Source organism: Lutra lutra, chromosome 3 (assembly GCF_902655055.1).
Source record: "Lutra lutra chromosome 3, mLutLut1.2, whole genome shotgun sequence".
Classification (NCBI taxonomy): domain Eukaryota; kingdom Metazoa; phylum Chordata; class Mammalia; order Carnivora; family Mustelidae; genus Lutra; species Lutra lutra.
The window spans coordinates 197,154,570-197,182,136 of NC_062280.1; the positions used below are offsets into that span (position 1 = coordinate 197,154,570).

At 42.1% G+C, this 27,567-nt stretch overlaps 1 protein-coding gene across 5 annotated transcripts in view; it reads left to right on the forward strand.

The window, feature by feature from the left end:
- Positions 1 to 27,567, forward strand: part of TNFSF13B (TNF superfamily member 13b) — an 80,677-nt gene that overhangs the window by 23,975 nt on the left and 29,135 nt on the right. Inside the window, exons 1-7 of one of the 5 annotated variants that reach the window (XM_047720388.1) lie at positions 11,451 to 11,519; positions 20,065 to 20,130; positions 22,596 to 23,159; positions 23,725 to 23,888; positions 24,030 to 24,710; positions 24,911 to 25,953; positions 26,070 to 26,157. In XM_047720388.1, the coding sequence (XP_047576344.1) occupies positions 25,603 to 25,953; positions 26,070 to 26,157 (439 nt within the window). In that variant the 5' untranslated portion in view covers positions 11,451 to 11,519; positions 20,065 to 20,130; positions 22,596 to 23,159; ... (1 more) ...; positions 24,030 to 24,710; positions 24,911 to 25,602. Of the gene's footprint in view, positions 1 to 11,407; positions 11,520 to 20,064; positions 20,131 to 22,595; positions 23,160 to 23,343; positions 23,889 to 24,029; positions 25,954 to 26,069; positions 26,158 to 27,567 lie in introns of those variants that run through there. The other 4 variants (XM_047720390.1, XM_047720386.1, XM_047720387.1 and 1 more) reach the window with 4 other exon arrangements.

Consider the following 27,567-nt stretch of genomic DNA (forward strand, 5'->3'; position numbering starts at 1 on the left):
CAAAATATGTTCTTATCTCCTACTGAGCTTTGGGAAAATGCAAAGAAGGAATGATCCTGACATGTGAGAAAAGTACACATGTATATTATAATGTGGCACAGAAAATAGCCCTCCTTTTTTTTTTTTCTTAATTTACTTTCCTCAAAATTAAAGAGCCCTATGGCATCATGTTGAATTCCCCCTTCCTACTGAACCTCTCTCTCCTTCCTCTGGAGATATTAGTCTTTCAAGTTTGCATTCCCCCCCTTTTTTTTTTTTTTTTAAAGATTTTATTTATTTATTTGACAGAGAGAGATCACAAGTAGACGGAGAGGCAGGCAGAGAGAGAGAGAGAGGGAAGCAGGCTTCGTGCTGAGCAGAGAGCCCGATGTGGGACTCGATCCCAGGACCCTGAGATCATGACCTGAGCTGAAGGCAGCGGCTCAACCCACTGAGCCACCCAGGCGCCCTGCATTCCCCCTTTCTTTATCCTCCACCCACCCTTTCATTATGTTGTCATTGTTAACAATCACAAATTTACAGAAGAAGTTGAAGGTACACTAAAAGAATTTTTAATGAAACATTTGAAAGTTCATCTCGAAGCTGATGCCTCCAATCTCTGAATATTTTCATGTGTTTTTGCCGAACAGGTTCTCCTACACACATACTCATAATGCAAACATTGAAAACAAGAAATCCACAAAGTGAATTACCTGATTCTCAGTCCCATGTATCCCAGTATCATTTATGGACAAAACATCTTATGAATATGGGTACAAAAACCCTCGACGAGATGCTAGCAAACTGGATCTAGCAAAACATGAGAGAACTATGGATCACAACCAAGTGAACTTTGTCACAAGAATGCAAGGTTAGTTTAAAATCTGAATTAATGCAGGAGCACCTGGGTGGCTCCGTTGGTTAAGCATCTGCCTTCGGCTCAGATCATGATCCCAGAGTCCTGGGATCAAGCCCTGTGTCAGGCTCCCTGCTCACTGGGAAGCCTGCTTCTCCCTTTCTGCCTGCCACGGTGCCTGCTTGTGCTCTCTCTCTGCCAAATAAATCAATAAAATCTTTAAAAAAACAAAAAATCTGAATTAATGCAATACATATATATATATATATACATATATATATATATATATTAGTCTGCTTGGGCTGCTGTAACAGAATGCAGACTTGTGGTTTAAACAACAGAGATTTACTTTCTCACAGGCTAGAGGTTCATGATCAAGAAGCCAGCAAATTTGGTTTCTGGTAAGAGCTCTCTTACTGGCTTGTAGATGGCCTCCTTCTTGGTGTCTTCATGTGGCATTTCTTCTGTGAGTAGATGGAAAGAGATCTCTTCCTCTTCTGTCTTATGAGGACACCAGTTATCAAGATAGAGTACCATGATTACGACCATATTTTATTTTATTCCTTTAAGGATTTTTTTTTCCTCATAAGAGGGAGAGTGTTGGGAAGGGCCAGAGGGAGAGGGAGAGAGAGAATCTTAAGCAGGCTCCATGCCCTGCACAGAGCCCGGCACAGGGCTTGACCTCACAACCCTGAGATTATGACCTGAGCTGAAATTAGGAGTCAGCCACTTAACCCACTGGGCCACCGAGGTTCTCCATTAGCTTTATCCTTTTAAAGGCCATGTCTCCCAATACAGTCACACTGGGGGTTAGGGATTCAACGTAGGTATTTCTGGAGGACAGAGTTTAGTCCATAATGCTATATGAACAGAAGAAAGCATTTAACAATATTCAACACACCATCTTGATGAAAAACACTCCACAAACTAGGAATAGAAGGAAACCTAAGCCTGTAGTGAGCATTTACAAAATACTTGTGGTTAGCATCATACTTAAAGGTGAAAGACTGAAAGCCTTCCTCCTTAAGATCAGGAACAAAACAAGGACATATACTCTTGTCACTTCTATTTAACATTATACCAGAGGTTTTATGCAGATGAATTAGGCAAGAAAATAAAATAAAAATCAAAAAGGAAGAAGTGAAACTACTGATGAAATGATTTCTATGTAGAAAATCCTAAGGAATCCACAAAAATCCGAACTAATAAATGAGTTCAGCAAGGTTCCAGGATTCAAGATCAAGTAGAAAAATCAATTTTATATCAATGCACTATTAATAAATAATCCAAACAAGATAGTGTTTTGGGTTGGATTGTGTATTCCCCCCCAAAACTGATTTTTGACACAAGTACCAAGATTCTTGAGGGGAGAATCTTTTTAACAAATGGATGTGTAGATTGGATATCCACATGCAGATGAATAATTTGGATTCCTACATCACACCATATAGTAACTCAAAATGGAACAAAAATCTAGAAGAAAACATAGCCACAATCTTTGTGACCTTGGATTAGACAATGGTTTCTCAGGGATGACATCACAACACAAGTAGCAAAAGAAAAAAAAAACAAAACAAAACAGAGAAATTGAGCTTGATAAAAAAGTTCTTTTTTTTTAACTGTGCTTCAAGGAACATTACCAAGAAAATGAAAGAACACGCATCGTGATAGAAAATATGTAGACATCACAAATCTGATAAGGGACTTGTCTCTAGCATATGCAACAATATAAAACAAACAAACAAACAACAATATAAAGACAATCTCATTTTAAAATGGACAAAAGATTAGAAAACATTCTCCGAAGAAGAATACAGGTGGCCAATAAGCACATAAAAAGATGTTGAGTGTCATTAGGGGTAAGGGAGATGTGAATCAAAACTACAATAAGACAGTACTTCACACCCACTGGGATGGACGTAATCAAAGATGGTGACAGCAAGTGTCAGCGAGAATGTGGAGAGATTGTGAACACTCACATTTCTTGTGGGAATGTAAAATGGAGGAAACGCTTTGGAAAACAGTCTAGCAGTTCATATAATGTAAAAGAGGGAGTTAACCTATGACCCAGGTTTTCCACTCCTGGGTATATATCTGAGAGGATTGAACATACATGTTCACACAAAAACTTGATTGTACGTGATTGTTCACTGAAGCATTATTCATAATAGCAAAAAAAGGGGAACCTGTCCAAATATCCATTAAGTGATAATTAAATAAAATGTGATGTATCCCTACAGCGAAGTTACCGTTATTCCACCATAAAAAGGAAGTATTCTTAGATGCTACGACATGAAGGAACCTTGAAAACATGCAAAGTAAAAGAAGTGAGTCACAAGAGACAATGTACAGTTGACTGTTGGACAATACAGGTTTAAACTTCAGTGAACACAGATGTTTTAAAAATGTAAACACAGTATAATACTGTATATGTATTTTCTCTGGTGATTTTCCTCCTCTAGTTTTATTGTAAGAATATAGTATATAATACAGATAACCTACAAAATATATATTAATTGACTGTTATCTTTTGGTCAACAGTAGGCTATTGGTAGTTAAGTTTTTGGGGAATCAAAAGTTATACATGAATGTTCAACTCTGTGGCAGGTCAGCAGGCCTAACCCCCTTGTTGACGGTTCAGCTGTACTATGTGATTCCAGTCATTAGCAGTGTCCAAACGAGGCAGCTCTATTGAGTTGAGAAGGAGACTAATGTCCATCCAAAAGGGGATACTAAGGGGAATTGAAGAGTTTCTTCTGGGGTAGTAGAAATATTCTAAAATAGATTATTATCTATCTGTATCTCAACTATGCAAAAGTGCTGCAAATCATTGAATTGCACCTTTAAATGGGTGATAGTGGTGCATGTTAATTATCTCAGTAAAGCTGTTACAATGGGTGATACCGTTTAGGAATAGTCTAAGTAGAAAGCGTTGGGTTCAAAGGATAGTGTTGGATCTGGAGAGAACTGGATGGATTCAAGATACCCTTGGGAGGAAGCTGATGGGGAGGAGTGTGGGAGAATACAGAGCTGATAGTTCTTTAGCACATGGATGATTAGGAGAGCACAGGAAAGTTTTGACAAATACCAGGAGGTCAGGTTAACTTTATAATGAGTATGAAGTGCCTATAAAACAAAATAACGAGTATTTTTCATTCTTTTCACTGCCCAGCACCGGTCCTATGCTTTGGTCGTTCTATGTGACATGTCGTAGCTGGTCTCCCAGTGTGGGACGCTCCTCTCAGAGCAAAGATGCAGGTTCTGTACGTGACCCAGACTTTGTCGACCAGATACACTTGCTCCAGACTTGGACGTGGAGAGCGGTGACGTGGAAGAGGAAGGCCATGGGCAGCCCACACTAACGTGGGCAGGTGGGGAGAGCAGCAAGGTGCGGATTTCCGAGCCTCCTGCCCCTGTGGGCGAGCCGACGGTGCAGCGTGCCAAAGGATCTGGGCCAGGGGCCACAGAAGTGGTATCTTTATGGGCCCATTTCTGTATCGTGATGGGGAGAGGATATATGGGTATTGAGTCCCCAAGCATATTTCTCTAGTTCTTTACAAAGATTCTGGAAGTTACCCCGGGTCTGTTCAGTGAAGTCCTTTTCTATTTAATTAGCTAGAGATGGTTTTTGTCACTTGCTGCTAAGAGCAACCTGAGGGATAGGATACCTGAGAGGGCACGAAGGTTTGGGGAAGAGATCTGAAGATGGGCACTGAGGCAACCACCCGTGGTTACCTCATGAATGGATGGGGCGGGCAATGTGAGTGCACTTAATGCGATTGAAGAAGCAGATAAAGTGGTCAGCTCCAGAGTATGTGTGTTCTGGTGCCGTAAAGAGAGAGAGAGAGAGAATGTTGAGGGCAAGAGTCGGAAAGGGAAGGAGGAACCTAGGACCTAGCCTGAGGAACTTGAACATTTAAAGGCTAGGAGGACAGAAGATAGCCCTAGAAGAGAAAGAGGGGGAGATGCTTAATTGGAGTCTTTGCAGAGCAGCCGGCACTTGACAGTTTAGAACAAGGTTTGTTCAAATGGAAATGAATGAAAGAATGAATGAATGAGCTTCACGCCCAGCTTGAGAGCTGTGGAGGTTGCTGAGCCCTGATTGCTTATGCAAATACACACGGGTTATAAAAGTCGGTGCATAGCACGGTGGTGAAAAAGATTAGCAAATCGGTGTTGCAGCAATGAACAGCTCCTTTTATGACAGTGCAGAGTCCACAGGAACCCAAGGAGGGGAGGAGATTCTCAGCCCCGTCCTGCTGACTCCGTGTGTCACAAGAAGCCGGGCAGCACCTCTGAAATACTTTGGCTAGCAGTCTTCCCTGAAAGCACACACTCCAACTCAGTGTATTGTGTGTCCAGTAAGATTTATTCATGAATTTAGGTCATTATTAACAACCTTCATTACTACTGGACTACCACACCTTTATTTAATTAATAATGCCAGCTCCTTTATGGTGACCATAAAAATGATGTCCAAGTTAATTCTTATGTTTTCTTTTTCTCCTTAGCTGGATACATAGTGGGTGGCAGAAACAAGCATATTCAGATAAAGCACAAGAAAGAGAGACGGTGGCATTTATGTTTGGACTTTCCGGTACCTTGAAATTTTTTTATTTGGAAGTATAACCAGTCATTTGAAGTGTCACCCGATGAAGGCACTGTCTGTTCCAGTACTGACTGTCTCCTACTGTGGTCAGAGAGAGAGAGGAGGTTCCCTGGCCTTTCGATCTTGTTCCACTCACTTCTCTGTATTTCGGTACCATTCTTATTGACTCTTTGGAGTTTGGAAATCTTTTAGTGCAAATCCTCAATATTTTTTTTTTTCGAGATTTTTTTGATGGTTCTAATTCATTTGCATTTCCCTAAACATATTGATATCAGCATGTTACTTTCTAAAAAGAAAAAGCCTGCAAGTTGATGAACTGTTTATCAATTTGAGTCACATTAATATCCTGGCAATATTCATCTTTAGGCTTTAAGTTCTCTCAGCATCCTTTTTAAATTTATAATTTATCAGGGCACCTGGGTGGTTCAATTGGAGAAGCATCTGCCCTCGGCTCAGGTCATGATCCTGGGGTCCTGGGATTGAGTCCCACATTGGGCTCCTTGCTCAGGGGGAGTCTGGTTCTCCTTCTGCCTGATGCTCCCCCTGCTTGTGCTCTCTGACAAATAAATAAATAAGATCTTTAAAAAAAATTATAATTTATCTTCAAATAATACTTTCATGTTTCCATCTCTTGCCTTTGTGCTATTTTTGTCATGTATTTTCCCTCTATATAGCTTACACATTTTATAATTATTAGTCATCAGTTAATTATCTTCTTTCAGTGGCAAAAATCACTGAACAGAATTTTTAAACTTAATCATTTTTAAGTGAGCAGTGAGTAGGGATAGGTACATGTACCTTGTGCGTGGACTTCGAGAACATTTTTATCCTCCAGACCTGGAATTCTGTACCCAGCGAACAACTCTCCTCTTCCCCTCTCCCCAGCCCCTGACAATTGTCATTCTCCTTTTTGTTCCTATCAATTTGACTGCTTCACATACCTCATACAAGCAGAAGCAGGCATCTGATGTATTTCACTTTGTATAATGTCCTTGCAACTCCAGACTGACTTTCCTTCTATTTTGAAGCTGTGTTCCATTGTATGTGTATAACATATTGTCTTTATCCAGCCATCCGTCCTTGGACATTCAGTTTCCACAATGTGGCTATCTTGAATAATGTTTCAGTGAACATAGGTGTGCAAATATCTCTTTGAGATTCCATTTCCCATCATACTGGGTATGTCTTGGAAGTGAGATTTGCTGGATCATATGGTACTTCAATTTTCAATTTTTTGAGGAACATTCATACTATTTTCCATAGTAGCTACACTATTTTACATCCCCACCAGCAGAGCAGAAGGGAACCACTTTTCGCATATCATTGCCAACACTTTATTTTCTGCTTTGTTTGTCATTATAGTGACTGTCCCAATAGGTGTGAGGTGGTATCTCATTGTGGTTTTGATTTGTATACCCCTGATGATTAACGATGTTGAACATCTTTTTCACGTGCTCGTTGACCATCTGTGTATCTTCTTTGGAGAAATGTCTATTCAAGTGTTTTGCCCATTTTTAAGTCAGGTTATTTGGGGTTTGCTGCTGTTGTTGCTGAGTTGTTCTTTATATACCCGGATATTACTGCCTTATTGCATATGTGGTTTGCAGTATTTTCTCATTCACTAGGTTGCTTTTTCATTTTGCTGTTTCCTTGGCTGTGCATAAGTTTTCAAGTTTGATGTAGTCCCTGTTATCTATTTTTGCTTTTTATACCAGTTCCTTTGGTGCCCTGTCTAAGAAATCATTGTCAAATCCAACGTCACAAGATGTTTTTCCCCAAATGCTTTCTTCTACAAGGGTATAGTTTGAGGTCTTAAGTTTAGGTCTTTAGCCTATTTCAAGGTAGTTTTGTTTGTGGCGTTAATGTAAGGGTCCCACTTTATTCTGCTGCGTGTGGCTATCCCGTTTTCTCAGCACCATTTGTGGAAGAGAGACTCCTCTCTCCGTTGTTCAGCTCTGGCAGCTTTGTTCTTTGATCCCATACGTGGCCTTGCATTTATTTGTGTCTGTTCTCTTCTGTTGGTCTGCATATCTGTTTTCATACCAGAAACATGTTGTTTTAATTACTGTGATTTTATATGATGTTCTAAAATTAAGAAGTGTGAAGGTTCTAGTTGTGTTTTGCTTTGTTTTGTTTTTTTCTGTTACGATTGTTTGGGCTATTTGGTGTCCTTTGAAATTCCATACAAATTTTACTACGATTCTTTCTATTTCTGCAAAGAATGCCACTGACATTTTGACAGGGATTGTGTTGAATCTGTGGTGCACTTTGAGCATATTATGGACATTTTAGCAATATTAAATCTTCCAATCCATGAACATGATATATTTCTATTTATCTGTGTCTTGTCTGATCACTTTCAGCAATGTTTTGTAGTTTTCAGTGTACAAGTCTTTTGCCTACTTGGTTAAGGTTATTACCGATTATTTTATTCTTTTTAAATGCTATTGTAGATGGGATTGTATTTGTGATTTCCTTCAGATTGTTCATTGTTATTGTACAGATTTTCTGTTGATTTTATATGGTACAACTTTGCTGAGTTTATTTATTTTTTAGTTCTAGTAGGTTTTTTATAAAATCTTATTGTTTTCTACATATAAGATCAAGTCACCTGTAATCAGAGACAGTTTTGCCATTGCCTTTTCAGTTTGGACCATAAGAATTTAATTTTTAGTAAAATGATTGGAGCATGAGGACATTTCAGTATGGAGATGGTTGGAATAACAATTTAATTTGGTGTCAGTGTATGAACAATGAACTGCTTCATTTTTCAAGGAACAAAATTTAAGTGGTTGATAAAGTCTTTAAATGGTTGTTAAGATCCTATGCCAACAAGGGTACAAGAAACTGTTGTCGCAGGATTATGAATTGTTACATTTTGGAGACCAAATTGCATCTATGTATTGAACATGAAGGTTTGTTTCATCATTTCTAGCCAGTGTGTTCACGTTGGAGAGTCTGTCCCCAAAATATAATTAGATGAAGGCATGTGTAAAATTATATATTTTTTTAATGTAGCTTTTTTGGAGTAGCTAGAGAAAACAAGCAAGCAAACAAAATAAACCTACAAAATAGCTTGAAACTCCCTCAGTGGGAAATAACAAATTACAGAAAGAATTAACTTTTTTTTTTTTGATCTGCAGAAATACTCATGATATATTTACTGAAGCAAATCCATTGCAGTGCGGTGTGAATCATAAGCATCTGTCAGGAACCCTGTAGATGTATAAAATCTGTGTGAATGCACACCGGCCCTTGGCCCAGGGACACACCAAACACACAGTGTTCTTGAGCTATATATGTTTTTCTCATTAAAGGTTCAAAACAAAAATACACACACACAGAGGTTGGTGTAGAATTTGTATGTGCTATCTGACTCATATGTAAAGTCATACATTAAACTATTGATATTGATTACATGGAGAGAAAGCTTGCTGTAGGTAGGAGAGAGAAGAAAGCATTAGTTGGTACAGAACTCAAAATTGTATTGACCTAAGGTGTAAGTGGAATAATGTTTAATAAAAAAGATCTTTAGACAAAAATATGGGTTTTGTTTTACCTAACATCGAAAAGATAAAGCTGGGGGGGGGTTGTGTGTGATTGCTTTAATAATTTTCCCATCCCCTAGTTCGTAGAAGTCTTTCTAGTAAAATGGTGGTAAAAGTTGGGGTGTTGTGGCTGTAAAATTGTCTGAAATAGAGAGAAGGTATTTTAAATATGTCAGTCATGAATTACCGAACAACAGTCATTATGCACACACACATGTTCATGCATACATACATCTCTATCTGTAACATATTCCATATATCCCCTACCTTCTGCCTATTCACCCCCACTGACCTTGTCTTAGAGAAATGGTTGTATTCTGTACATGATTTACTCCACTATGCATTTGTCACTTAATATATTTAGGAATATTTTTAAAAATATAAGAGAAGCACTTTCATGTTGAAATTTTAAGGATCTAAACATAATTGGAATATACAAAAGTTTATATTGAACTTCAAAATTTTTTTTTAAGATTTTATTTATTTATTTGACAGAAAGAGCACAAGTAGGGGGAACAGCAGAGGGAGAGGGAGAAACAGGCTCCCCACTGAGCAGGGAGCCCAATGCAGGGCTCGATCCCAGGACCCTGTGATCATGACCGGAGCTGAAGGCAGATGCTTAACCCACTGAGCCACCCAGGTGCCCCTGAACTTCAAATTTCAAGTCCCTTTAACAGAGTTTTGAAGTTTTTGTTAGCTCATCAGCTGTAGAGCACCATAGAGCTTCTATCTGTAAGTATCTATATTCTCTAGCTGTTAGAGGCTGAAACCCATGAGCCCCGACCCCTTCACCTAGCGACCAGACAGGAGGTTAGATGAGAATGCCAGACTGAATTCTTCCAAGTGCACAGACTTGAATGATTAAGCAAGCTCGGCCACGTTGAATAGAGGAGTGAGGTGCCTTCCTCTGCCCTCTGGCACATCTAAAACCTCCACCAATGGGTCACTCTAGTGTTGTTTGATAATGTTTTTGAGACAGGATCAGCATGCTTTGTGGATCGGCAGCTCAGACAGCAGGATTTCCCTGGAAATGGGGAGATACAAGGTTAATAGGATCTATGCCTTCAGAGTATTATGATGCCTGGGCTGGTCGGCTTCTTATCCTTGTAGGTACAAAGGCAGTGTCTCCTGTCATTCCACAGGAGAAGGGTCACATATCTTGAAGCCCACTGGTTTTGCCAATTAAAAGTCATTTTTAAGAAGATCTTATTTATTTATTTGACAGAGGGAGCACAAGTAGATAGAGCAGCAGGCAGAGTCAGAGTGAGAAGCAGACTCCCTGCTGAGTGGAGAGCCCAATGTGATGCTCGATCCCAGGACCCTGCAATCATGACCTGAGCCCAAGGCAGACGCTTGACCGACTGAGCCACCCAGGTGCCCATGTATCTGACAATCTTTATGTTTCTTATAAAACCTAAGATGTAACAAAGACAAGGACACTCTATATAATAACTAACCCGTCTTAATTCATTAAGTCTGTTTCACCGGTGTGCATCACAATTGGGATACTGAAGTATAATAAATTACCAGTCGGGTTACTGAAGTATAATAAGTTACCGGAAATCTAATACTGTCAATCTAAGACATGGTGATAAGATTCTGATCTATTAACTTTCCATAAATAGACAACTGGTTTAGATAAACCAGCCTAAGTTCTTGATGATATAGATATGGCCGTATGAAACACACGTGGCCGCACAATGCAGACTGCCGATCGCATTTTTCTGTGAATGGAGCATCTGCGTACATCGGTCATTGTGCTAGATTTCGGTTCTGTAAAGGCAAGCAAAACAGGCAGCTCCTGCCTTCGTGGGGTTTGGGCAGGTAAACAGTTAGCAGGTAAATAAATAAATATATGCACACGCAGTACAAATATGCAGTAAGTGTTGCAATCGGAAGGCATAGTTTTCCCTGAAAAAAAATTGTCTCCCTTCCTCTTGGAGGCAGGGAACATTACGTGTCCTTGTTTCTCTTTCTTTCTTCTTCTCTTTTTTAAGATTCTGTTTTTCAGTAATCTCGACCCCCAGCGTGGGGCTCAAACCCACAACCACAGGTTCAAGAGTCACACGCTCTGTGGACTGAGCCAGCCAGGTGCTCCCTTGTTTACCTAAATCAGATTGACCTGCCTCAGGCCTCCCTGACCTGTAAAAATTTTCCATAGTTCTTGACTAATCATGAAAATAGAAGTCAAAAGGGCAGTGATCTATCACCGCACATCCGTTAGGATGGCCGCCACCAAGGAATAGAGAGTGGCAAGTGTGGCAGGCCTTGGAGACGCTGGAACCACTTTGCCCTGTTGGTGGGAATGCAGACTGGGGCAGCCACGATGGGAAACAGGGTGGAGGGTCCTCAAAAGACTAAATATAGAACTACCCTCTGATTCAGCAATTCTGCTTCTGTGTATCTCTCCAAAAGGACTGAAAACGGGACCTCCAGGAAGTATTTGCACAAGAACACTCTAGCAGCATTATCGACAATAGCTCAAATGTGGAAGCCATCCAAGCCGATCGTCCTCCCTCCCCAATGGGTGAGTGGATAAACAAAATGTGGTATTGCATTGGCCAGGGTTCCCCAGAGACACAGAAACAATGGGATATGCATACGTATGCAGATATTCTAGTACAAATACGAAAGCTGAGAACCTGGAGAGCTGCTGCTGTAAGTTCCGATCTGAAAGGTAGCCAGCTCCAGACCCCAGAAGAGCCCATGTTCCAGTTCCAGTTTGAAGGCAGGAAAAGACCTGTGTCCCAGCTCAGCAGGGAGGCAGGAGGAGTTCCCTTTTCTTTGAGGGAAGGTCACGCTCCATTTTATTTGGGCCATCAACAGAGTGGGTAAGGGCCACCTACATTAGTCACAGACATACATACGATGGAATATTATCCAGCTTTGAAAAGGAAGGAAACTCCGACACAAGCCTTGACATGGATGAACCTTGAGGACATCACGCTCTGTGAAGTGAGCCAGTCACAGGAAGACAGATACCATATGACTCCAATTATCTGAGGATCTAGAGTGTCCACACCATAGAGACCGACCGTAGAATGATGGTTATCAGGGGCTGGGGCAGGATACTTGTTAGTTTGATGAGAAGAGAGGCTCAGTTGTGCACGTTGAAACAGTGCTGGACACAGACAGTGGTGATGGTTGCCCACCAGTGAGAGATGGTAAATTTTATGTTGTATGTTTTTCATCACCATAAAAAAAAAAAAAATCTAGGGCCAGAGGCAGCCTTACAGGCAAAGGACAGTCCTGGGAATCAAAACACGTTTCTCTATAGTAAGTACAGTGGAGTGGACCACACACGTTGCCATCTTCTGGAGCCCGAGATGATGTAGAAATCCTCTTTGTGCTGCAAAATCCATGACATACGGAGTTTTCCCAAAGTGAAGAAGGCTTCCTTGTCTGAGTGAGGGTGAAAATTATAAATTCAAAAGTCAGCTATGTTAAAGAGAAATTAAAGAGTACCTTTATAAAGGGTAAGGTAGTAAATTTTATGTTGTTTGTATATTAATGCAATTTTATAACCTAGAGTTAATGATTGAACATCAGTGTTCTGAAATGGTGAAGGAGTTTTTAAAAACTTTTATTTATTAAGTAATCTCTACCCCCAATGGGGGACTCGAACTCACCACCTCAAGATCGAGTCACCTACTCTACTGGCTGGTCCTGCCAGGTGCCCTGAAATGGGAAAGGATTTTAACAGTCACCTGCAGATACGGTTTGTACTTTATTCGATGTCACTTGTCATCCTTGGTTAATTATCCTGAGTCCTGCTGGTTGATAAGCAACAATGAGAATTTCACCAGAATTTTGCACGGCATCATGTTTGCCTGTCCTGAGCGTGGAAATACCAATATGCGTCTGGATTGTGTTTAATTTTTGAAACAATTAGAAGCCCATTATTCAGTTTAAAATATGTAAACAGCTGAAGCCATGAGATAACAGATTATGATTTTGGTTAAAATTCTGGAAATCACCTTTTTTTTTTTTTTCACACTAGTGGTAGAACAAAGAGACCTATTTTTAAGAGGAGCAGAGAAAAAAATCAGCCCATTTTAAATGCAGAAAATTCAGAAGTAACCAACAATAAGATGAATTTTTACTAACGTCTTAGATAAGTTTTATGATTGCCCACAATTATCTAATACAGCTTTTACAAATCTTCTTATAAATATGTTGGACACTCAGACTTGGTAATAAAATGGTTTGAGAAATGAAGAGTCTTTAGCTTTGTATTTTGAGGATCAGGAAAACATAAGAAAAGAAGTTTCCAATTGTCAATCAAGGATTCAACATAACGAGATTTAATTTTCCTTGAGACCCTGTCTGTATGTCCTTTTCTACTGTTTCCTCCTCCCGTGGATAAGTTCTCAGCAGCAGAATTGTTGAGTCGAAGTGAGAATGTGTTTTCAGTGTTACTAGGTAATTCCAGAGTGGTTTCTAAAACAATTTATTTTGCACGTTTGAAAGAGTTCTTTTCTCACATTCTAACTAACAATACCTAATTAACAACTAACTGTCAGTGCTTGTTACCTTCATTAACTTTCACTTCCTGGGTTATTTTGACTTATTTTATTCCTTTCCTGATTTCTGCAGAATACTCTTGTGTTTTGGTGATCGCTTTGTTTTCAGTGCTCCTTTTTCATTAGTGATCAATGCCTTGCTGTTTTCATAGAAATCGTTTCCCTTCTCGGTGCTTTCCAGGTAGTTTCTAACTTCAGTTTTGCACATCTCTTTGATTCAGATTTTATCTGTGATTGTAGTTTTTAACATTTCCTTTTTTATTTTTTAAAGGCTCTTTTTTTTCTTTAACATATTATTTATATACTTGAGGGGGGGCGGTTGGGGAGAGAGAGTGAGAGAGCACAGAGGAGAGGAAGAAGCCAATTCCCTGCGGAGCAGGGAGCCCGATGTGGGATCCTGGGATCCTGACCTGAGCTAAAGGCAGATGCTTAACCAACTGAACCACCCAGGTGCCCCTATATTTTTTACATTTTCAAGTAACAACTCTTTGATGAGCTTTTTTAATGATTTCAATTTTTATTACACTAAGAACAGCGAATGTGGTATTTCAGTTGTCTATTGCTAAGCGACAAACCACCCTAATTCAGTGGCGTATAAAGATGATGGTTTATTACTTTTGTGAATCCATGGCTTTCTGGCAGACGCATCTGCTGGTCCCACCTTAGCCCATTATCATGGCTGGTGGATTTGGGCTACTAGGCTCAAGCTGGCCTCCCTGACACATTTGACACGAAGGCTGGCTCTTGGCTGGAGCACTTGGGTGCTTCTCCATTCCCCAGGGGATACACTGACTCTCACACTGGGACACTGGGGTGCTTCTCTATGTGTCTGCCCATCCCCCAGGGGATACACTGGGTCTATGATACTGGGGTGCTTCCCCATTTGTCTTCCCATCTCCCTGTGGATATCCTGTCTTTCCTACATGGTAGTCTCAGGAAAGCAGCCCTAGAGAGGGTGAACTAGAACTCGGTTGCATCTGCCGTAGTCTCCTGATCACAAATCAACTCACAAGATCAGCTCAGATTCAGGGGGTGAGGAAATAGAGAAACCTTTAGGTAGGAAGAGCTACGGAGTCTCACAGCAAAAGGACTTTCACCAGAGGGTTTATTCTCACTCTTCCAAAACCACACATCACAACAGCTTATAAAAAACTCTACCTTTTTGAGAGTTTAGTTAATGTTGAGTAAGTTTTGTGTTTCTTGTATGTTTTGAAAAAAAATATTTCTTCTTCATACATATGAGTCATTATCTTCCTCTTTGTGATTATCTTTTCACTAATTTCATATATATATATATATAATGTTAAATAATACAGTGTTAAATATTATAGCATCAGTTCTCATGAACCTAAACCATCGGAGGAACCACTGGAAATACACAAGTAAAACACTGGTTGTAGGAGACTTTAATCCATCTCAATTAGTCTGTAACAGATTATATAAACAAAGGATATTGTGAACTTTAATAAAAGTATGTGTGTCATAGTCACACAAATGAAAATATTAATCTACAAAGAAACTTTCATTAATTTTTATAAATAGAAATAGGAAGAGAAAATGACCATAATGCAGTATAGTAAGTGAGAAATTAGTAACAAAAATGAAAAACAAATGCCTGGAAATTGAGACAATTTAGCAAATATCTCTCAAATGATTTTTGAGTCCAAGTAGAAATCCAAACCAAATGGTGAGATTTTCTTGAAAATATTAATAATAAAAACACTGCGTATCAAATATGATGGAAGTTTGCTAAGCAATGCTCTTAGGAAACTTAATAGCCTGTTTGTTTATATCAAATAACAAAGGAAATGAATGATTTAAGCATTCAGCTGAAAAAGTTGGAACAACAAAACAAACTTAAGAAAAGTAGAAGGAAGCAAATCCCAAAGATAACAAGTAAAACCATCTGTTGATTACTTAGATAACAGTAACCAAATAAATTTTAGCTATCTTTTCACAAAATAAAGGGAGAAGTCATAAATAAACAATTTTTAAAAAATAATAAAAGACCACCACAGGTACAAAATAAGTTGAAAACCAGATAGAAACTATTTTCTTTTTTTTTAAATTTTTTATTTTTTCAGCGTAACAGTATTCATTATTTTTGCACCACACCCAGTGCTCCATGCAATCCGTGCCCTCTACAATACCCACCACCTGGATCCCCCAACCTCCCACCCCCTGCTCCTTCAAAACCCTCAGATTGTTTTTCAGAGTCCATAGTCTCTCATGGTTCACCTCCCCTTCCAGTTTCCCTCAACTCCCTTCTCCTCTCTAACTCCCCTTGTCCTCCATGCTACTTGTTATGCTCCACAAATAAGTGAAACCACATGATAATTGACTCTCTCTGCTTGACTTATTTCACTCAGCATCATCTCTTCCAGTCCCGTCCATGTTGCTACAAAAGTTGGGTATTCATCCTTTCTGATGGAGGCATAATACTCCATAGTGTATATGGACCACATCTTCCTTATCCATTTGTCCGTTGAGGGGCATCTTCGTTCTTTACACAGTTTGGCGACGGTGACTATTGCTGCTATAAACATTGGGGTACAGATGGCCCTTCTTTTCACTACATCTTTATCTTTGGGGTAAATACCCAGTAGTGCAATGGCAGGGTCATAGAGAAGCTCTATTTTTAATTTCTTGAGGAATCTCCACACTGTTCTCCAAAGTGGCTGCACCAACTTGCATTCCCACCAACAGTGTAAGAGGGTTCCCCTTTCTCTACATCCCCTCCAACACATGTTGTTTCCTGTCTTGCTAATTTTGGCCATTCTAACTGGTGTAAGGTGGTATTTCAATGTGGTTTTAATTTGAAACTCCCTGACGGCTAGTGATGATGAACATTTTTTCATGTGTCTGATAGCCATTTGTATGTCTTCATTGGAGAAGTGTCTGTTCATATCTTCTGCCCATTTTTTGATATGATTGTCTGTTTTGTGTGTGTTGAGTTTGAGGAGTTCTTTATAGATCCTGAATATCAGCCTTTTGTCTGTACTGTCATTTGCAAATATCTTATCCCATTCCGTGGGTTGCCTCTTTGTTTTTTTGACTGTTTCCTTTGCTGTGCAGAAGCTTTTGATTTTGATGAAGTTCCAAAAGTTTATTTTCGCTTTTGTTTCCTTTACCTTTGGAGACATATCTTGAAAGAAGTTGCTGTGGCTGATATCGAAGTAGTTACTGCCTATGTTCTCCTCTAGGATTCTGATGGATTCCTGTCTCACGTTGAGATCTTTTATCCATTTTGAGTTTATATTTGTGTACAGTGTAAGACAATGGTCGAGTCTCATTCTTCTGCATATAGCTGTCCAATTTTCCCAGCACCATTTATTGAAGAGACTGTCTTTTTTCCACTGTATATTTTTTCCTATTTTGTTGAAGATTAATTGACCATAGAGTTGAGGGTCCATATCTGGGCTCTCTACTCTGTTCCCCTGGTCTATGTGTCTGTTTTTATGCCAGTACCATGCTGTCTTAGTGATCATGGCTTTGTAGTAAAGCTTGAAATCAGGTAATGTGATGCCCCCAGTTTTATTTTTGTTTTTCAACATTTCCTTAGCGATTCGGGGTCTCTTCTGATTCCATACAAATTTTTGGATTATTTGCTCCAGCTCTTTGAAAAATACGGTGGAATTTTGATTGGAATGGCATTAAAAGTATAGATTGCTCTAGGCAGTATAGACATTTTAACAATGTTTATTCTTCCAATCCAAGAGTGATGAATATGGATGCTAAGATTCTAAACAAGATCCTAGCAAACAGGATCCAACAGCACATTAAAAAGATTATCCACCATGACCAGGTGGGATTCATTCCTGGGCTACAAGGATGGTTCAACTTTCGCAAATCAATCAATGTGATAGAACAAATCAATAAGAGAACAGAGAAGAACCACATGGTCCTCTCAATTGATGCAGAAAAAGCATTTGACAAAATCCAGCATCCATTCCTGATTAAAATGCTTCAAAGTATAGGGATAGAGGGAACATTCCTGAACTTCATAAAATCTATCTATGAAAGACCAACAGCAAATATCATCCTCAATGGGAAAAAGCTTGCAGCCTTCCCGTTGAGATCAGGAACACGACAAGGATTCCCACTCTCACCACTCTTGTTCAACATAGTATTAGAAGTCCTAGCAACAGCAATCAGACAACAAAGAGAAATAAAAAGGTATCCAAATTGGCAATGAAGAAGTCAAACTCTCTCTCTTCGCAGATGACATGATTCTTTATATGGTAAACCCAAAAGACTCCACCCCCAAACTACTAGAACTCATACAGAAATTTAGTAACGTGGCAGGATACAAAGTCAACGTACAGAAATCAGTGACTTTCTTATACACTAACAATGAAAATACAGAAAGGGAAATTAGAGAATCGATTCCATTTACTATAGCACCAAGAACCATAAGATACCTGGGAATAAACCTAACCAAAGAAGTAAAGGAACTGTACTTGAGGAACTACAGAACACTCATGAAAGAAATTGAAGAAGACACAAAAAGATGGAAGACCATTCCATTCTCTTGGATCAGAAGAATAGAAACTATTTTCTATAAATATATTATAATTTGAAATTATTTAAAATAGATGACCTCACACAGCAGACTTTAACCTCCAGAAAGCAGGAGTTTTCAAACTTTCTTTTAAAGTTTCTTTCTTTTCTTTTTTCTATCTTCTCTTTCTTTCTTTCCTTCTTATCCCTGGCACCTAGAGCATTAATGACGGACCAAATGGTAGTTCAGCCACCATGCTTTCCCTGGTTTATTATTTCATTTTTCTTGTACAGAAAAAAAAAAAAAAAAAAAAAAAAATATATATATATATATATATATATATATATATATATATATATATAAACACTCCCATTTTCCCTTATTAGTACTGCAAAAATTTGTTCATCAAACCCTCTTACTATCTTTCTGGCATCTGTAGTTTCTCTAGAAATGTCCCATTTGTCATTTTTGTTAATGATAATTTGTACTTTCTTTTTTTTTTTCTTCCTAAAATTTACTCATTTTTTGTTTCAAATAACCAGATTCCTTTATCCTCTCTATTGTGTGGTTGCTTGCTATCGTTTCATTCATTTTTTTTAAAGATTTTATGTATTTATTTGCAAGAGAGAGATTGAGAGTACAAGCAGGAGGGAGGAGCAGAGGGAGAAGCAGGCTCCCCCCTGAGCAGGGAGCCCGATGTGGGGCTCCATCCCAGGACCCTGGGATCCTGACTTGAACCAAGGCAGATGCTTAACCAACTGAGCCACCCAGCTGCCCCTATTTTGTTCATATTTTAGCTTCTTTTTATCTCCTATCTTTAAGCTTAATTTGGTGTTACCTTTTTAATTTTTTAGGACTTTGTGAATTGTATGCTTAGCTCATTATTTGCCGTTCTGCTTTGCTACAGTGCTCAGATGAAATACTCTGCTTCCTCTTCAGATCACATAAATCTTCCACTTTTTAGTAAAATACACAATCGAAGCTGTCACGTCCCCTGTAAGAAGAGTTTGAAGTGCACCCCCAGGGTTTGGCGTATTTCCCGTGGGGCCCCTTGACTTTGTGCAGGGATTTCATCAGGTTTCCTTGGGTCCATTTTTCTCGGAGCTACCACTTGGTACCCACTTTCAAACTAGTTTTAGGTCTTTGTTGGATTAAGGCAGTTTTTTCCCCCCTTCGTGTTTTCAAATCACTGTGTCTTTAATCACCATGTTCCGTCCCGTCTTTTGTGCTCTGTGTTCCAAGGCTTGATGTCCCCTCAGGCCTGCAGGCCATAAGTCCGAGCTTCGAAGTGACCATCCTTGCCTTGGATTCATCTCTTAAACTCTTTAACTGGAAAATTATTGGGAGTCTTTCTCAGTTCTTAAAAAAATTATCTGCAATTGAATTTTCTATCAATTTAAAGAATTTGTGTCATCTGCCCCCAGCTTGTGCATATGCAGGGAGATTTCTGTGTTCTTTCTTTCTGGGACCACTCACCTTTCCTGAACATGTCCTTGGCATCCTTTAAAGGCATGACATGGCTGCAATCTCTTCGGCCCTGCTAGTGGGAAGCCAGTCGGCTCTGTGCCCGCAGAGGAAAGGCAGTCTGCCCCCTGAGGCCCGAGGGCAGGCGCCCTTTTCCTCCCATCTGGTTCCATTCTCCCAGCCCTGGGCCAGGAGGACTAAGTTTCCCCGTCTAGTTCCTTCGTGTGTGCTGGGGTACCAGGAAACGTGGCCTGCTCCTGTGGCGCTATCATGATAGCGCCCCGCTCCCCCTTCTAGCACCGAGCCACTGAGCCTCCCGTCTCACATCCAGACTGGAAGCTGCCCCTTGCCGGAAAACCTCACACCGTCTTTCTGTCCCAGACCAGTTCGAGTGCTACACACCCCTCCTGTCCAGCTGCCTCTGGGCCTCTGAAAGACAGGTCACTGGGGAGCTGGTAGGAAGGACAGTGGGATGGATTCACACTGCATTTCCCCAAGAGGGCCCTGGGGTCCCCTTGGTGTGTCTGAGGTGCTTCCCTCCCTACACAGAGACCTACAGTCCTGATTTCATATTTTCCCTTCAGGAAGAGGTGACTGAATGTCTTCTGGTTCCACACAGAAAGACAATCCGTTACCTACCTCTCCACAAGGTAACTACCAGTTGTCAAGTTGTTGGTTTCTTAAGTTTCCTAACACTATGAAATAACTGAAGTTATCGAAAAGTAACTTTAAGTAAAACTGGGGAGAAGGCTCTTAACGAGGGCATCCAGTTTTTTTCCAGCTGCAGATGCTGGCCTTTTCTGTTTATATTGTAGTTTTTAAAATGGGGACATGTGGAAAAAATTCTGAAAGAACATTCAAAACTGTTCTGTACAAAAAGTCTTTAATTGCGGGACTATAAATATCCTCAAGCTAGCAGAATGAGTTAGGACGCCTCTGGGTGGCTTAGCACCTAATCATGTAGCAAGTTGGCTTAAAGAAGAAGGCAAATATGTGACTTAGTATAAGAAGTTCCGAATGTGGAGCAGGAAGGTTGATTACTTCAGCACTCAGTAGTGGGGTTAGAGACCCCGTGTCTTCCATGACCCCGCTCTTCTACCCTCAGCCTGTCAGCCTGGGCATCCCAGCAACTGGCAGATGGCTGGCACCGTTCTCTGTTGTCCCATGAGGTCATGTGACAGAGCGAGTATTTCTTGTGTTTCTCTTTAAAGATGATGAACTCTTTCCCATCAGCAATCCCCCATCTGCTTGTGAGAAACCTCACAAGTCCGTCCACACTTAGCAACCAAAGGCAGAGCCTCATTTCCGTGATTCGGATTGAAGCATGCGATTGGTCCGAGTCTCACAAAGACAGACGTCTAAACGAAATCAGCTTCTTCCCTACGACCCAGCAATTGCACTCCTAGGTATTTAGCCAAAGGATACAAAAATGCTGATTCAAAGGGGTGCATGCACCCCAATGTTTAGAACAGCACTATCAACAACAGCCAGATTGTGCAGTAACCTCTAGGACATTAGCCATAGCAACTTCTTGCAAGACATGTCTCTAAAGACAAGGGGAACAAAAGCAGAAATGAGCTATTGGGACTTCATCAAGATTAAAAGCTTCTGCACAGCAAGGGAAACAGTCAACAAAACTAAAAGGCAACCCACGGAATGGGAGGAGATACTTGCAAATGACATATCAGATAAAGGGCTGGTACCTAGGATCTATAAAGAATTTATCAAACTCAACAGCCAAAAAACAAATAATCCAGTCAAGAAATGGGCAGAAGACATGAACAGACACTTCTCCAAAGAAGACATACAAATGGCTGACAGACACAAGAAAAAATGTTCATCATCACTAGCCATCAGGGAGATTCAAATCAAAACCACATTGAGATACCACCTTACACCAGTTAGAATGGCCAAAACCAACAAGACAGTAAACATCAAGTGTTGGAGAGGCTGTGGAGAAAGGGGAACCCTCTTCCACTGTTGGTGGGAATGCAAGTTGGTGCAGCCACTTTGGAAAACAGTGTGGAGATTCCTCAATAAATTAAAAATAGAGCTTCCCTATGACCCTGCCATTGCACTACTGGGTATTTACCCCAAAGATACAGATTTAGTGAAAAGAAGGGCCATCTGTACCTCAATGTTCATAGCAGCAATGGCCACAGTCACCAAACTGTGGAAAGAGCCAAGATGCACTTCCACAGACAAATGGATAAGGAAGATGTGGTCCATATACACAATGGAATATTACACAGGCATCAGAAAGGATGAATACCCAACTTTTGAATCAACATGGATGGGACTGGAGGAGATGATGCTGAGTGAAATAAGTCAAGTAGAGAGAGTCAATTGTCATAAGGTTTCACTTACTTGTAGAGCATAAGGAATAACAAGGAGGGCATTAGGAGAAGGAAAGGAAAAGTGAATTGGGGGAAATCAGAAGGGGACACGAAACATGAGAGACTGTGGACTCTGAGAAACAAACTGAGGGTTTTGGAGGGGAGAGGGGTGGAGGGATGGGTGTGCCTCGTGGTGGGTATTAAGGAGGGCATGTGTTGCATGGAGTACTGGGCGTGGTGCATAAACAATGAGTCTGGAACACTGGAACACTGAAAAAATAAAATTAAGATGTTAAAAATAAACAAGCAAACAAATAAATAAATGAAATAAAATAAATGAAGTAGTACAGAATTTAGAAAGAAATCAGGTTCTAGATTTTGGGCTGGAGACAGTCTATTAAGGTCATGGAGCAGCCTTGGGCATGCAGACAAGTCTGACCTCAGTGTCCACCTCCATCATTTTACTTCTGACATTTACTCAGCAAAATTTCAAGTAAGTTATTTTAAATGTTTGCAAGTTCTGCCTTATTAATTTTTCGAGGCAGAGAATAGTGTTTCTAGTGTGGGTGGAATCATGAGGTCATTTCTCCCAGTGTTTCTGAGGTGGGTTGAATCATGCCAGGTTTTATTCAAGTGTCCGTGGGTGTCAGTGTGTTGTCTGTGTCTGTGTCTGTGACAGGGACAGAGTCATTCATGGGTGTGGAATAGCAGATGAGGCCCTGACTGCCCATACCCATCTTAATACTAGTTAGAATCTTATTCGTGTTGGTATTATAAAGGTAAAGAAGAGCAAACTAAGCTGCACGGGCCTTGGAAATAGTGTCGAAGCTGACAGAAGTGTCTTGAAAGCTCACCCTTAAGCACTGTTCCTTCAGAGCATTACATCCGGAAGCAGTCCCACAACAAACTAGGACATGTTTGCAAATGAAAATGAATACTTAACAAACGTGCATATGTTTCCCAACAGTGACGCTAATTAAGCTCCAGTAAACGCAAGTCCTCCTATGTTTAATAAAATGATTGAGTATTAGGGATCAGTATGGCCGACATTAATTTTTGTATATGGATCTACCATGACTTCACAGTTAAGTTACCAGGTGATTAGCACTAAGCCTTACAAATCCATTTCCCTGGCTGCATACATATTTCCAACAGGAGACGACGTGATTGTTGCCCAAATGTAATGGTGCCTTGTATCCAGCTGTTTACCGTATTTTGAGCCCTTTAGGAAGCTGGTTCTACTGAGATCTATTGCTAGGTCCATCCACATGTCTGGGAGAGGCATGCACATGCCCGAGAGGTACGGATCCTTGGGAAAGACAACTCACCCTCGAAGAAGTGGTGTAAGAGAGGTGTCCTAAAGGTGCTGACTCTTCAAAATACTACTAAGCCAGAAGTTTCCAATTAAGCTGTTTGCATATTTTTGAGGTCGTCTATATAAGTAGCGGGCAGCCAAAGATTGTATGTTGGTTTTACTCTCTGGTTCACATTTTTGGATAAACTCCTCGCTTAAGTTCTTTTCACATATACTCTCACGTGTTCCTATCTGCCCAGTCCTGAGTGGAGGGACAGGAACATGTATTCCATGTGGGGTAGCTACAGCTATACTACACAGGAATGTTTTCTATCCCAAGTGAGAAAGAGAAGTGGGTAAAAATAGCTCCATCCTGGCCAAGAGCACGGTGCGGCTCAGGCACCCTGGCTTCCTTCCCTGAATACACTTGCGGTGTGGAGAGTTAGTCAATGAATGGCATGCTATGTGTGGAACAGAATTTCAGTTAAATTATCATCAAACCATGTCCTCGGCAGGAAACAGAATCTTGATGTATGGGGTAATAACTTCCTTAGGTTCCTCTAATAAGAAACTCAGGAGCACATGAATGTCACTTAGTTTCTACCTGTCTTTAGAGAAGTTCGGTGGTGTGGTTGCTGTGGCGACACACACATGGTCATGGCCGCGAGTCTCACACTGCATCAGGGGAAGCCGCCGCCTGCCTTCTTCCGTGGAAGAAGCACCATCCCTCTGCATGCTTAGACTTGCCTACGGCTTGGTCCAAGATGAGACACGTGTTGTAAGTTGACCTGCACGTAGACTGGTCAGTGGTTTTCTCTGAAGATCGTGGGCCGTGAAGGTCTGTGCCCAAAAGAGCAAGGAAGGCAGAGCTAATTCTCCAATGCGATCAAATTATTCCCTGTCTCTGGAATTTTTACAGTGGAATATGGATAGCTGTGGCCCACTGGAAGTGGAGGAAGGTCGGCTCACAGAAAGCAGCAGTGGCTGCGAGTGTCCTGAGTGGGAGAGGAGAGCCACCGCTTTCCAGCTCGGCCCTGAGTTCTTTTATTTCTGCGTGTATGTAGATAATGCAGATCCACACCCGTAACCTGAGTGAGTTTCCCTTACTTTCAGTCAGAAGGCTTTAATACAGTCCCCGAATAATTATTCTATTTTCTGGAGCATTATCTAGTGTGTGTCACCCTGACAGGCCTGGAGACAAGGGCTGTGACTGAAGACGTGATCACATAATGTTTGGCACTGGCAGAAGTCGTCCTTCCACCTCAGAGATAGGGGTCTCTGCCGGCTGGTGTGGGGACCCCCGTCATCTTTGAAAGAACTTTGCAAAATTTTTTTTTAACCTTCTTTAAAAGTCACTTTAAAAGGTTTTAAAATTCACAGACCCAAAGAAAAAAATAACCGTCCTAAAATGAGTGTCGGATGGTGTCCCCTGGCCACTGGGGAAGCGACGGGAACTCCTTGGGGGGAGCTCCATGACCCCTGGGCAAGGTGGACGTGTGTCTCCACTCCGGCAGATGTCTGCCCGGCAGCTGGGCGGACGTCGCAGGGAGACACGCACGAGGACGTCTGCGGGGGTGCTGCTTGTAAGACAGCTCACGGGGTGAGTGGGTCGGGAAGGGGCAGCTTGCGGTGGGGCTGGACGGAGGCACTGGGAGCCGGGAGGAGGCCGGGTTTCCCAGACCCCTTCCGACCGACACCTGCAGCTGGGGAGGTGGACCTCCCGGCGTGGCCGTCCTGGGGGCGTTGAGTCCCAGAAGGAAAAGCAGACACGGGTTCCCCTTGGAAATGCAGCCCCCGCAGAGCAAGCAGCCCTCCGGTGGAGCTGAGACACGTGTCCAAGATCTCGCCGCATTCTCTATGTGGCATTGCTAAGGATAAAGCGAGTATAGCCCGGTGGCCTCCCATGCCACCTCTGAGGACCGCCTGTTTCCTTCCTTGAGACCGTTCGTATATCGTTCTCCAGCTGGGACGGTTCACGGCCAGCACTGAGCTTATCTGACCTGAACATTCATTACTTTGACTCTGGCAGAACCTGAACAATCCTTCCCTCCGGCGGTCTGAGCCCGGCGCCCCGAGGGCAGCAGCTCCGGCCGTGCCACCCAGAGCTCGACCCGCACCTGCTCGGCTGCGGGACTCTCCCCAGCGGGCCAGTCCGCACCCCGGGTCCTGTCACACCAGGGGCCTGTGTGTGTGTGTGTGTGTTTGTGTGTGTCTTGAGATGCCATTAAAATTCTTACAAAAACTGAAAGTGAAATGAGGAAATGATTGGGCAATCGGATTGAAGCGCCGGTGCCAGGAAGACCTATCCTGCAGCGGGGCCAGGACAAGGCCGGGCGGACAGAGGGGAGCGCAGGAGAGCTGTCCTGAGGGCGACCGCAGGGCCAGGCCCCCGAGTCAGTGTAGGACACCAGCAAGCACAGCTCACAGGAAATGAGCCATTCCCTGCGCTTGCTTACTCGAAAGGCCCGAACCTTCAAAGTTCCAGGAGTGCCATGGATGGCTGCGCAGGCCGGCAGTCACGCCTTTCTCCCTGCCTGGAGAGGGGAGAAGAAATGAAACTGAAGGAGTGTGTCTCCATCCTCCCCCTGAAGGAAAGCCCCTCTGTCCCAGTCTCCAAAGATGGAACGCTGCTGGCCGTGACCTTGCTGCTGGCCCTGGCGGCCAGCTGCCTCTCGGTGCTGGCGTTCTGCAGGGTGGCTGCCCTTCAGGCCGAGCTGCGGAGCCTCCAGGCGGAGCTGCGGGAACTCCACCGGGCTGAGCAGCTGCCAGGCGCCCCCCAGGCCGGAGCCGCCGCCCCCAGGGCAGCCGTGCGGGAGGCCCCAGCTGTCCCCTCGGCTCTCAAAGTGAGTTTGCAGCAGCTGCCTCCCTCCAACCCCCGGGCGTGGGTGGGCTCGCCCCGCACAGCCGCCTCCCGCACCTCAGCTGTCTGTGCCGTAACTTGGGGTTTTTCTCTTCTTAGGGGATCTTTGCACCACCCGCTGCAGGAGGGGGCAACTCCAGCCAAAGCAGCAGGAACAAGCGTGCCCTTCAGGGTCCAGAAGAAGCAGGTAGGTTTCCGGCACAGGAGCATCTGGGAGTCAGGGAGCCTGGCGTCCACAGGTGCGGAGGACGGTCTTTGCTCTGGGGGCCCGAGAGCCGACCAGGGCACGGAGACCGTGAGAGTTGCATCTAAACCAGGGGAGGCTTTTAGGCACAACCGGTGCACAGCACGTCTGTCCTCCAATGAGCAGGGTGAGGGCTGAGCTGTCCCGTGAGCAGAGAGGAGGAGGAATGAGCCACAGAGTCTTCCTCGTAGATCATGCCTGTGTCAGAAACTGGGTCCAGCCCTGCGGGGAGAAAGCACCGCGTGTTAGTGCAGATTCTGTCTACCTGAGTCTGGAAAGCCAGGGCAAGGGGAACACTTCCTGACAGCGCATGGCTGCCCTGCGGCCCAGGGAAGCGCCTATCGCAACAGGTGTGTGTTTGTGATTTCTTTTGTTTATTGCCTTCGTTTAAAAAAAAAAAAAAGTTCATTTTACACACACACACACACAGAGATTTTAAAGCTTCTCTTTAAGGCTTTTCCAGGAAATCCACAAGTTTATAATCTTGTAAGAGTTCTCCAGTGATTCCTGCCTTTGTTCATGTCCCACTTATTCCCAGAGTCCCAGAGTCCCAAACCTCGGGAGGCAGGGCCTCCCAAAATGCTTGATTCTAGTTCCTGCACTTCAGAGATGAAAAAGAGCATTTGCATTACATGCAGTAGCATCACAACTGAAGAAATCCGTGGTATCGTTTCTCTTGTTTTGGAGGACCGTGTCTGGAGCACACAGAGTGTGTCGGGCAGGCACGTGCTACGATAGCTGTTGTCACGGCTACTGTGTCCTTAAACACTCACCCTGACCGTGAGGCGGCAGGACAGGTGTAGTTGTATAAGTACAGGTGTGTGTTTGGGGAGGGAAGGGCCTGACTTACCGCCCAAGTGCTTTTCCGTCAGACTACACACACGCGCACACTCACACAAACTCACATACACTCATACACATACATACATTAGATGCTCTGGCTGGAAACTATTTTCACTACCTGCCTTGTTCATGGACAAAATTCTTAACCAATAAAACCATGATTTTTATGTATTATCAAAAGCAAATGGGTTGAAACATATATAAACTAGGAAACACTAATATTTTTATTATACTTTAATAAATGAATTACTTTCACTTTGCATTTTACCTGTGTTTCCTACATAATTGAAAAAATACAACATAAACTGTGGTATATTTTTGTGTTCACTTATCATACAATAAGCCTTTTCCCTACTTCTAAGTAATTCCGTATTAGTTTGCTATATCATACAGTATTTAATGTGACCACTTCCAAAATTTTGTGCAGGTCTCTTGTTTCTGAATTATATGTTTCACTTAAATTCTATAGATAGACTATCAGAGCTAAAAGAGGATGAACGTCTTTACCAT